This window comes from Carassius auratus, chromosome 33 (assembly GCF_003368295.1).
Source record: "Carassius auratus strain Wakin chromosome 33, ASM336829v1, whole genome shotgun sequence".
Classification (NCBI taxonomy): domain Eukaryota; kingdom Metazoa; phylum Chordata; class Actinopteri; order Cypriniformes; family Cyprinidae; genus Carassius; species Carassius auratus.
Genome location: NC_039275.1, coordinates 760,157 through 772,971, shown reverse-complemented (window position 1 = coordinate 772,971; position 12,815 = coordinate 760,157). Strand labels below are relative to the sequence as shown.

The 12,815-nt window shown below is 37.8% G+C and overlaps 1 protein-coding gene across 1 annotated transcript; it reads left to right on the top strand.

Moving 5' to 3' along the window:
- The first annotated feature begins 3,431 nt into the window (after positions 1-3,431).
- Positions 3,432-12,111, top strand: LOC113052656 (somatomedin-B and thrombospondin type-1 domain-containing protein-like). The gene is made up of 5 exons (XM_026217050.1): positions 3,432-3,767; positions 8,837-9,019; positions 9,338-9,428; positions 10,675-10,833; positions 11,878-12,111. Exons 1-5 carry the CDS (start codon positions 3,545-3,547, stop codon positions 11,981-11,983), a joined length of 762 nt encoding a protein of 253 aa, XP_026072835.1. The 5' UTR covers positions 3,432-3,544; the 3' UTR covers positions 11,984-12,111.
- The last annotated feature ends 704 nt before the right edge of the window (positions 12,112-12,815 follow it).

Genomic DNA, 12,815 nt, shown 5'->3' with positions numbered 1-12,815 from the left:
ATCAGAATCAGCCGGAGAGATGTTCATGTGTCTGGATGGAGTTCGTGCTTCAGTGTTGATCTCTGTGTGTGTTTTTGGGCTCCTTAGAAATATTCTGTGGGGTTGTTTGTGCCATGTAATGTTAAATGTTTGTTTAAATTCTTGGCTTTTTCTTTGTAGATCTGGATGCTTCATAATACTAAATGCTAATGTGCTAATAAAATGATTTAATTTTCACAGTTGAATCAGCTGTGTGTGTGTGTGTGTGTGTGTTTTTTTTTTTTTTTTTTACATATAGCGTTACAGGTAAGAACAGTATGGAAGCTCATATAATAAAACAAGATTCGAATTCTGATTTGTACAAAAATTTCAGAAAATATACAAAGCTTTCAAATATCATTTTTTAAGAGTGCACTTAAGTGTGTGCCTTTTATTTCATTATTCTATTCTCTGCAGATACAGTGTAAAGATTTGAAGTCTTTTCACTTCTAGGTTGTTGTTAGTGATGGTATGCGGTTGCTAGGGTGTTTCTAGGTCAGTGTCCATGACCTCGTGGTGACCTCTGGAATAACAATAGTCCTGTGTCAGTCTGGATGAATGAAGGATTATTTGACCTCTTTCTTTTCTTTCAGATGAAAGATGCGCCAGGCGTAATGGTTTTTATACTGTAGAAACACACACACTCACACTCACACACACACACAGACACACACACACACACGCATTCACACACTCATTCACACACACACACACACATACTCACTCACTCAATCTCTCTCACACACACACACACACACGCACACACACAGACAGACACACACGCAGACACACACGCAGACACACACACACATGCAGACAAACACACACACTCACACACACACACACACAAACACACACACACACGCACACACACACTCAGACACAAGCAGACAAACACACACACACACACACGCACACACACAGACACACACGCAGACACACACACACATGCAGACACACACACACACACACACAAACACACACTCTCACACACAAAAACACACACACTCACACACACACACGCAGACACAAGCAGACAAACACACACACACACACACACCGATGAGAGATTCCTCATCTCTTTAAGTTCTGCTACAACAGCTCTCTGTTAGACACATGGAAAGGAATCCCTTCGCTCTCAGTCCGTCTGTTATCAAATCTAGTCTTGTTCAATCTCACAATCACAAACGAAGTAAAATATGACCGACTGAAAACAAGAATCATGTGTGTGATGTTTCCAGCAGGATTCAGTGATCTTGCAGAACGTCTGTCCATCTGTGCTTCTCTCCTTCTTTCACAGGACAGAAGTATATCTGTGTTTTGTTGTGCCGTCCGCTGTCGCTCTTCAGAAACTCCCACCAGCAGATGTTTTATGGTGGCATCCCGAAACTGACTGGACGAGCGGAGCTGATGACCGAACACATAGACGAGCTCTGAAGCGCGATTAAATCACATTCATCCTCCACAGAGGGACAGACAGTGAGTGACCCGCCTCACCTCGGGGTTTCTGTTACCAGTCACTAAAACTAAAACCACAAAAAACTGTCTACTCTAATAACAGCGATCTCTGATATTCAGAAGAGGATCTATGACTTCTGGAAGCACCTCTTTTAGGAGCTAAATATGGTCTCACATACATGTTGTTGGTTTAGATGATTTAACATGTTTATACAATTCTTCCAAAAGTCATTACTGCTTTGCTGTTGAGAAATGTCTGCACTTGTTTATGCTTTATTTTTCATTAATTTAGCCACTGTATTGAACAAATGGCTGGGGTTGTGTTTGTGTTTTTCTAAGTGATTGAAAGTAAGTAGATCAAGCAGTTTTTAGAGTGTTTTTATAAGTAGAAGTACTTTCCCTCCATGCAATATGAAATACCTCTAGTTTTGTTTTCTTCCCGCTGTGCTCCATTCTGCGGGCTACTTTGGTTTCCTTAATCATATCTAAAGTGCTAGAAAATGGATATTTAATAGTTTCTGTTACACCATCAAGTTTTTCCCGAGCTACTGGATTTGCTGTCGAATTGAGAAATTACGTATAAAGCAGTCTTTTGTGGTAGAAGTGATGGTTCTACAACATTTGTGACAAGGAGTTGAATTTGCATGTTTATCAATAGGAAGTATAGACAAGACTAGATTATAATCTGAGATATCATCACTTTACTGCAGAATTTAAACGCCGTAAACATCAATTCCGTGTGTTGAGGAAATCACTTTGGCCCAGTTTTGACCAAATCTTCTACTTGGAAGTCTTTATGCTTTATATGTATTTTTTTTTTTTTTATTACATTGTTTTCATTGTGTGCAGACTCGCAGTTAATGCTTTGGCAGTACAAATACACTGTTGCGTCTTTGTGAATCTGTTTTCTATTAAGTGTTCTATCTAGATTTGTATAGTTTCTTCATGGTGTTTGTTGTGAATATCTGTCAGACAGACTGACTCCGTCACATGAATTTGCAGCTGTATCAGTGTTAGGTGACATGTTCTCTCTCTGTGGGGGGATTTCATAATCATAATTATCATGTCTCTCATCCAGACCGAGCTGAGGAAACACAAACAGATGTTGTGTAATAACAGCTCAGAGTGCTGATCTCAGATCAGATGCTGGAGTCTTTCACTGCATACTTCACATATCTGACACTCCGGGCTTGCAGTAATGAGTTGAAATAGATGTGTTATGAGAAATGACCAAAATGTGCCATTTTGTTGGGTTCCAGAACCAGAGACAGAAATTAACCAGGGTTTGGGGAAAAATGCTGCCAAAAAATTACAAATACATACAGATATTTAGATGCAAAAAAATTAAATATATATGTATATATACAATGTCTGTAGCGTCTTAATTTTCATATATTTAAAATATTGAATTATTCAAAATATAAAAACATGAGTTTAAACACCATATTGATAAATTATTTCACACACACAAACTCATACATACATAAGGTATATATACAGTATAAAAAAGCATTTTGATAATCTCTATTATTTTATTAAATTTAAGTATTTGAAAATGAATAGAACAATTATAATAAAAATGCCATCATAAGGGTAATAAAAATCCCTAAACATAGGCTAGATTCTATTAAACAAATATTAACAAATTAAATTATGAATAATAACAATAATTAATAATAATACATTTATATCACTGGTGTACTTATATATGATTTAGTACATGAAAAGACCATGTGATGTTTAATGTAAAAAAAAAATTATTACAAAAACGGTTCAATAATAGGCTACAATAATAATCATGACAAACTAATGTTTTATTATTACATCATAAAACTCACATCATATCAGATATATATATATATATATTGATTGTTTTGAAAGCTGCGGTGTGTTGTTGTGATTGCGCATGCGTCCTGCAGGCGGCGCGCTTCAGTCCCTCCGCGCGCCCCCGACAGATGAACTTCGGCGATGCTGCGGACGGGACTCACGGAACTCACTCGCTGCGTCTAAAAGTACGAGAAACTTCTTTAAAGCGGTCTCTTCTGTATAATAGCGAAAACCCAAGACGATGATGACGGGAGCTCGCGTGTGTGCGGTGATCGCGCTCGTGATGTGCGCGTGTGGCGCGTGCGAGGCGGGATGCGCGGACAGACCGACGCCGAGATGCTGTCCGGGACGAAATAACGAGTGCGTGGAGAGGAGCGCGAGGAGAACCGTGTGTTACTGCGACACATACTGCCGAAGGAGCGGCGACTGCTGCGACGATTACCGGCCCGTGTGCCACACGTCAGGTGAGTCCGTTAAAATCTCCTCAACCGCGGCGCGTCCACCTGCGGCTGCCGGGGTGACGTCACGCCGCTGAGATTGACGTGCGTCAGTTTGAATCTTTTTTATTTAAAACTGACGCCCGTCAATCACAGAAATGTAAAAAAACGAATAAAATAAGAAATATAATCTAGTTAATCTATTACTTCTATTTAATACACATAAGTATAAATGAAATAAGCCTTTTAGGACAGTTTTGTTCAGATAAAAAATAAGAAAAAAGTTTGTTACTGTTTGTAATTTTTTTTACATTTATTTATCAGGTATTATATTATTTTATTTTCTTTCGGTTTTACTATAATGTTTTTTGTTTGTTTGTTTATTTTTTTGTATACTTTGTCTTTAACTTGTAAAAAATAAAAAAAATAAAAAAAACTATTTTTTTGTTAGCAAAACCCTGTTGACATTAAATATTTACTTACAATTTTACGCTAATATTTCATTAATCCTTCAAACCTTCACATGTCAGTTCATGGTCATCTGAAGTGCAGGTAAACAAAGTATTGCATCTTTTTATGAAATCACGCCATTCCAAAACTTCCATTGTATTTTTTATTCATATATCGCATAATACTTGTTAGTACATTACGTAGTACTATCACTTTAAATAAAACTTTCTGGAAGATTGTAGTGCACAAATCAAATTAATTATGTCTTTTCTTTTCATTGAATAATATCTCAAACTTGGGTCTGTTTCTCAATGCATCAAATGACTTTGGAATATAGTGCACAAGTCATATATGAACTAGAGTTATGAAGCTTTAATGTTCTTTTTGAAGCATGAATTCATTTTTGCTGTATAAAAAAGCATCTCCTTTTGCTTTGTTTTAAACAACACGTGGGTGAATAAAGCATGCCAGAAGTTTGCTATTGGGTAATTCAACAAAAAATTCAAATTCTGTCACCATTTGTTGGCAAAACTTGATCCTTAATTTGGTCTTTCGGGCTCAAATGTCTGGATGAGATTGTTAAAGGAGTATTGACAGAAATCAGCGGCTCAGAAACAGCTGGTGTCTCTGAGTAAATGACGAGTGAAGGGTTATTACCGCAGCCGTCATTATCTGCTGTCTGTATGTCTCTCAGCTACAGCAACAGAGCTCAGAAACAGTCTCAGTCGTCGTTGTTTATGCAGGAAAACTGAGTCGCTGAGACTTTAAAACCTCTGAAAGCAGAGCTTGACAGTCCTGAAACACTTCAGGCACAGCGATGTCTGAACGTCCGTGCATTCGATGAGAAGAACATACCCAAACGAGTGTGATTTGATTGAAAAGAAACATGCACAGAGAGTTTACAAGCAAAACATTTGTCAAAATGCTTAAAAATAGTTTTGAAACAGAGATCACATCTCTCAGATAAACTTCTTCAGAGTTCACTCATGCATCTGGGTTCCTGATTCTTTCGATTCTCATTTAGTCTCTAAATAACAGCTTGATCTGATTCATTCAGACACATACACTCCCTCAGCCATGATTACTGCCATATGTGTGTGTGTGTGTGTGTGTGTGTGTGTGTATTGATATATATAGCTGAGGAAAACAAATATGTTCAATATTTGCCAACAGAACTCTTTAAGTGAACTCTTAAGCAGATTTATGAGTTTCTCAAACGTGACTTTTTTTTTCTCTCTCTTCCCCATAACAGAGCTATTAAATAGTTCAGTTTTGGTTTTTAATGGCAAAGCGGTCATATTTATTTTTGTTTCTTTATTAAGTTAATTTAGAAATATGTTTGGAACATTTTATGTTTGTGAAATTCAAGTTTTTGTTTTTTAAGGAACGACCAAGCGGCAGACAGTGAGTTGAGCATTATGTTTAATCAATGTAGCCTTCTCAAACCAACACGAATTAAACAGACATAAAACACTTCATGCATTTCACAGTATTAATTTAATCATTAAACCTAGCTATGAGACGTGAATCCAAAAAAAAAAAAAAAAAAAAAAAAAAAACAATTGTGGCATCCATCATTCTTTTAACTAAAAAAAAAAATGCTGATTAAACTATTTATGAGACATTAGATTCTATTAAATGGTTCTGATTTTTTTCAACATTCATTCAAATATTCATGTTAAGTCAAGTCAAGTCACCTTTATTTATATTTAAACAAAATACATTGTGTCAAAGCAACTGAACAACATTCATTAGGAAAACAGTGTCTCAATAATGCAAAATGACAGTTAAAGGCAGTTCATCATTGAATTCAGTGATGTCATCTCTGTTCAGTTGAAATAGTGTCTGTGCATTTATTTGCAATCAAGTCTATGATATCGCTGTAGATGAAGTGACCCCAACTAAGCAAGCCAGAGGCGACAGCGGCAAGGAACCGAAACTCCATCGGTGACAGAATGGAGAAAAAAGGTCAACACATCCGTAAACCAGGAAGTTTTAGAGCACTTCCTGCTTCCTGCTGCTGAACAACTTTATGGAGATGCAGATTTCATTCTCCAACAGGACTTGACCAGAGCTACCAATCAAGCTACTTTTCTTTGTATTGGTCTTAAAGGGATAGTTTACCCAAATAGCAAAGTTATGTCATTAAAGACGTTGTTTTGTCTTTGCTGTGAGGTTAGTGTGCTGACGTGAGTCTGTTTGATGTCTCTCAGGACGTCTGTGACAGATTCCTGAAAGCGGAGGAATGCTGAGGAGTATCTGCTTTGGGTTTGGTGGCCCTCATAAACACCCGAGTGCTGCGTGAACAATGAACAGGAACAGACTGGTGCACATGTGTTGTGTTACCTGACGCACGCACATTTCATGAACGAACCATATGTTCCTCCTCCGGTTCCTCTCTGTCCTCCCACATCATCTCCTGACGCGTCTAACGTTCATTAAGACTCCGATGCATGAGGAGGTGTGTTGCTTTGGCTCCTCACAACCAACTAAAACAATAAACATTTGAGTTTGATGAGTTTACTTCTTCGTGGGAACAGAAATGTAGCATTGCATCAGTGTCTCAACAAATGGATCAATGGTTTTCTCCTTAAACATGAAGAGGTCAAGCAACAGATTCATGACTCAATCCTAATTAAGACATTGTTGGTACGCAGGTCACCTGATCAGAAGGTTTCTGGCGTTCTGGGAACGTGCACGAGGCATATCTGCAGAACTAATGCAGGGGAATGTGGGGAATTTGACAGGGCCTTTGTAGTGAGGTGTGTGTTTGTGAGTGTGTTTGCGTTCATTGTTGAGATGTTTCACTCTGGTGTGGATGAAGAGAAGAAGGGGAACAACGAGCTTTGAGCTCAGAACGACATGAAGGAAATATACTTGCACTAACAGTGCAAACACAAGACCTTACTACTGCGAGGGTCAAAAAGGTCTGGAAACAGCCATAAAACCCAGACTTAGAAAGTTTTAAAGGGTCTCAGAAAATAGAATACACATTAGTCCAGATCAAACACATGCATTGGTTTATTATGATCGTGAATTTGAGTGCATTTGAGTTTATCTTAGTTTTATTTGCTCTTTGAGTGTAGCATAAGTGTGCACTTCAGTTGTGTGCAATACTGGCGCTTTGATATGGTTTGTGTGTGTGTAAGATGTGTGCATGTGCACATACAGTCTGCATGCTAGCTGTGTTGGCGTGGTTTGCATGTTCTGGTGGATAACATGAGCATGTTACATACAAAGGGGATTAATCCTAAAGATTTATTCTGAAATGCATTAAAATCTCAAATGGAGTGTCAAATTGCACCAGCAACATATGCACCAAATGCATTGTTTTTGCAATGCACATATTTTGTGAAATATCTTTATCGCGAAACCAAGACATTTAACTTCTCCTGGTTTGTGGAAATCTGCTTTGAGTGTTTTAACTTGGTGTAGAACTTGAACTTGATGTGTAGAAGCTCTATTGAGTAAACCTTAATGTATATTCCTTCTCCTCAATACAGGATCACAAACTCTCAGACACTTAAAGATGTGCTACAGAAATCAGTTTACAAACATTTAGGAGCGTGTAGCTCTTGTGAAACTGTCGGGGATCCCGGTTCCTCCGAGCCCACATGAGAGAGCAGCTGTGTTATTGAGATCCAGACTCAGCGGCGTTCGCTTTCTTCTCTGTTTGTGTGTAGTTTGAGGGTGTGTACAATGTCACTGCACAGCTGCTGTGTGTGTGTGTGTGTGTGTGTGTGTGTGTGTGTGTTTATGCATTCTTCACCTGCACTCTAACAGACAATCATACCAGAACTTAAATAAATGCATGGTTACAAGACTGATTTAATGAAACCTTTTAAGTTGCAAACATGAATACTGTTGATTATAATGATGATCAACCTTAATATTGTGTGTAATTCAAACTGAAATTTGTGTTATTTTAATTAATTAATTTATTGAAACAATGCTGGGCAGTGGATTTCTAAGTGCAAGCATGTTTTGCATAGGACATTCGAGGAGAATACAAGTTGAAACTAAGTGTTATTTTATGATTTGTTTTGTGAAATCAAGTCAATCAACTTAAATAATTGCGACAAATTAAGTCTCTTGAACTCAGTGTAGTCACCATAACTTAAAAAATAACTGTTTATTTCCTTGATGAGCCAAAACAATTGTTTTCGATATTATTGTACTTTAATATTACTGCGTTTAATGCACTTGTTTCACTCCCGATAACTAAATACATGAGAATGATTGTTTTGTGTTTGAATTAGCCTAAGGGTCGACCGATATACGGTTTTCAAGGCTGTTGTCGATACCGATTATTACAGATCAAGTAGACCGATAACTGATATTTTAAGCCAAAATATAGGTCTGGTTTTGAAAATGACCGATATTGGTAAAAAATACTTCATATCGGTGCCGATAATCAGTCGACCCCTAGTTTGAATCACTGTTTTTCTTTAAATCAATTTATACACTAATTCACTACACTATTTATACACTACTTTAGTGCTTTGATGGTTAAACAGACTTGTAAACAGCAATAAAGTCCAGATTTACAGACTTTTATGCACTCATTTATACTCTCTTGCATGTGAGTGATTTTTATGTTTGAATTAAAGAAGCATTTGCTCCTCTCTCTCGTTTCCTCTCCACAGCTATAGACTGTGAGGTTCGGCAGTGGGGTCCCTGGTCTCCGTGTTCGTCCGTCTGTGGGGCGGGGACTACAGAGCGAAGCCGGCAGGTAGCCACGCCCCCTCACAACGGGGGCACGCCCTGTCCCGACCTCAAACAGCGGCGAGGATGTCTCGCACACACAGAGACCTGCAGCGCTGCTAAAGGTAATACGCATACTAGCTCTGTTAAATCTTGCTGTCTACACTTCTTAGGCAGCATCTGATTTGCAGTGGACAGTTTTCACATATCTGGGTTTCTCAGTAGAGAAGTTGTCAAAGTTGGGTAACATTAAATAGTGGCGGACAGAATTATAGTTTTTTTTCCCAATTTGCTTCAGCAGTTCATGTTAATAGTGTTGCATTGTGATAAATGCATGCAAATATACCATGCATGTAGGGCTAGTGTGTGTTTGTTTTGTGCTTCTTCTCTGGAGGAGTTTAATCTGCTCTCTTTCATTAACTTGATCTCTTCCTCCTCTTCAGAGGTGGCCAAAATCCTGCCCGACTCATTCAGGCGGAACTTTAAGGACCCCTGGAGACGGCCGCACATGCTTATGAAGGAGGAGAAGAAGAGGTGAGAGCGTCGTTCCAGAAGGAAGAACTAATGCAGCTTTGACAAATAACAGAACATTACACGAACAGATAATTCAAACACTTTCCTGTGACCGAAGGCCGTCGTGTTTTCTAGCGAAGGAACTGTTGTCTAGACTTACGCTACAATGACCCTCATAACTAGAACAAGATGATTATGCTTAGAAAACACGCTTAGAAATGGATAACTAAATCTAAATCTAAAAATCAGTTATTGTGTCTATATTTATGAGTAGATATGTAAACCTCGATGAAAGTTCACCCTTTGTATTTTATAAATTAATATTATAGTTCTTAATGTAAACGATTCATTTATGTTCAATAAAAAAATATATATTGCAATTTTCAATTAAAATCTCATAGCCTTCCTGGAAACATCAGAGGCCCCGCCCACATCTCAGCATCCAATCAACAACTGATGCATAGAACTCAGCATCATCCATAATTCATTGCACTCAGATGTATGGAAGAAAACATCAGTCGCTACTTCCATTTCATTGCAACTTTAATGGGATAATTCTTTAAAAAAATAAAATCCTTTCATCATTTACCTTCATTTAATTCAAAACCCATTTGAGTTTTATTTTGTTAAAGTTATTTAGCATGTGTGCACAATGAAAATGAATGGGCTACAAGACTGCAAAAGCTCCAAAAATGAAAAAAAAACTAATTTTTAGGAGCAGAAAAGCTTATAGATAACCTAAGACAGGTTGTATTTTCTGAGGACGTCAACTTCTAATACAAGCCCATCATTAAATCACTTCCTAAACCCAGAGGAACACCTGCCCGAGGCCAGGAAATCAGATTAGTGTGTGTGAGGATGAACTCGACGTGTGTGTGATCAGCGTCAGATAATGAGGAGTTTAATAAGACGACAGGGATTCAAGAGCAGGTGCAGGTTCAAATGAGTTTATGTGAGGTTCCTTCCAAGCCGTGCACACAGGAAATCCCAGAGCAAACCCTTTCATTAATCACAGGTGTGTAGTTTCAGGTGTGTGTGTGTGTGTGTGTGTGTGTGTGTGTGTGCGTTAACTTTACACAGCTTGCAAAAAAATGTCAATGTCCCAGAGGAAATAAAAACACTCTAGTGTTTCATGCTTCATGCATCGTGCAACTAAACGGCTTTAGTGTGACACGTTTGCATGCTTTTTTTAAAGTAAATAATGCTTTGAATTTAGTCTGCACATGTTATTTTGGTCTGGACTCTCTCTTTGAACGTCTGTGTGCAGTTACTGTGTGCGGATGCGTGTGAAGCAGGCGAGCGCTGCGTGTAAGATGAGGCCGTGGAGCGCCGGATTGGTTCTGGAGCGCTCCGTGTGCATCGAGTGTCAGAGCGACGCCATGACGGATGATAACCGCTGCGGCGGAGACGGGCTAAACAACATCAGGTACACACTAAACCCTCTTATTAATAAACATCCACGCAACCGGCTGTTTTCAGCTTTTATTATGAAGGGTTTGTTTTTTTTGTTTTCCCTCAAAAAAAAAATCTTACGAATTTTCTTAAATTTGAATTCCTGAAAAGAATGTTGGTAAAAATCATTGTAAATAAGCTTTTAGAGTTAAGATAACTGCCTAAAACTGGTCTTTAACTCCCGAAGGTAAGCTGTTTAATGAGTTTGTGCAAATATTGCGCTTTATAAGAGTCTTTAGAAATTTAAAACAGTCTGATTACATTTTTCAGGACTAAACTAAACTAAACTTTATTAATCTAAAAACATGCCTGATTAATTGAAACCATTAAACTTTTTAAATTTAGCAGCAGTTTGTTTATGTTTTTCCTGGATTCCATTTTTTCTGTTTACAATTTTCTGGACTTCACGCCTTATTAATTAAAATAATGGGACTTATACAATTTAACAGCAATTTATTACTAATTTAACAATAATTTAATTTGTACGTCCTATGAAACCAATTTTATCTCTCACTCAAATTTGACAGAAATTCTGTGATTTCTGTTTTAATTTTTCTGGATGTCATTTTCAAATCTATTTTAATTTTTTTTACTTCTGTTAAAAAAAAAATTAATAAAAAAATCCATGTGTTAAAGAATTTACCTGAACTTCTCTCTTAACAGGATTTTTATAAATCAACAATTATAATTCTGTTCTAAAAAAAACACTTGCACTACCTGCTTGTTTTCTTAAAAAAAGACTAGTTTCTCTAATAATTGTGTATTCTATATAGTAGTTTTCTTTTTAATGTATTATCCACTTGTATTAGCCTCTATTGCTAGTTTGCTCTATCTGTTATCTTTACATTATTATATGATAATAATAAAAACGTGTTACGTGTTTAACTTAACTGAGACGTGCTACAGCACTTGTATATCATTGCTCATTTTCATTGCACTGATTTGTAAATCTGCTAAATGACTGAATGTAATGTAAAAGTAAATCTGGCTCCTGATCTTGAGGCGTCTCTTCCTCTAGAACCTTCTGGTCGGCCGCTTCAGCTCCGGGTTGCTCGGGGTCCTGGGTTCGAGAGTCTTTTACCGAGGACTGTCGGTGTCCGTCTTACTCCATGATATTCGTCTGAACTCAATTCGCGGAACACAGTTGCTCCAAATGATTCCACAGGAATCTGTCATCTGAAACCAAATTCTCTCTGTCAAATGTTACTGTATTTTTCGGACTATAAGTCGCACCTGAGTATAAGTCACATCAGTCCAAAAATAAGTCATGATGAGGAAAAAAACATATATAAGTCACATTTATTTAGAACCAACAGAAAACATTACCGTCTCCAGCCGCCAGAGGGCGCTCTATGTCTTCAGTGTAGACTACAGGAGAACTGAGCGCCCTCTGGTGGCTGGAGACCGTAATGTTTTCTATTGGTTCATTTCTCTTGGTTCATGTCAAACTAATTTTGATAAATACGTCGCCCCTGATAAGTCGCAGGACCAGGCAAACTATGAAAAAAAGTGTGACTTATAGTCTGGAAAACACAGTAAGCAATCTGTCAGATTCCTGTGTTTCCACCAAACCACCACACATCCCTGTTCTCCTGAAGCTTTGCTGTCTCCCCCCATAATGCACCTGTTTCTGATGCCTTCGATTATAGACTTTTATATGTCACTCTGTTCTGTTGTTCTACCCCCTTCTTCTCCTATTTCTGATTCATACGTACTGTATTTATAAATGTTTGAATGTACTTCTCTGTGTGTTTGAATGCATAACTCGTCAATGCACGAGTCGGCTGAAAGACAAGCTAATGCACATGAATGTTTCTATTCGGTATTCGGTAGAAAATCCCTTCTTTGGACGTTTTCAAGTGTCTACAGTGCCTTATTGAACGCCACTTTCACACTTTTTTGTTTTGTGTGCATGTTCTGAAAGCTGTGTTGGGTACTGCACTCGATTCCTCATGA

What these genes read in the sequence shown, in the direction of transcription:
- LOC113052656 (XM_026217050.1), top strand. Translation starts at nt 3,545, where the DNA reads ATGATGACGGGAGCTCGCGTGTGTGCGGTGATCGCGCTCGTGATGTGC. An exon ending in GACCTGCAGCGCTGCTAAAG is followed by an intron (nt 9,020 to 9,337) that starts GTAATACGCATA and finishes CCTCCTCTTCAG; the next exon opens with AGGTGGCCAAAATCCTGCCC. An exon ending in GACGGGCTAAACAACATCAG is followed by an intron (nt 10,834 to 11,877) that starts GTACACACTAAA and finishes CTCTTCCTCTAG; the next exon opens with AACCTTCTGGTCGGCCGCTT.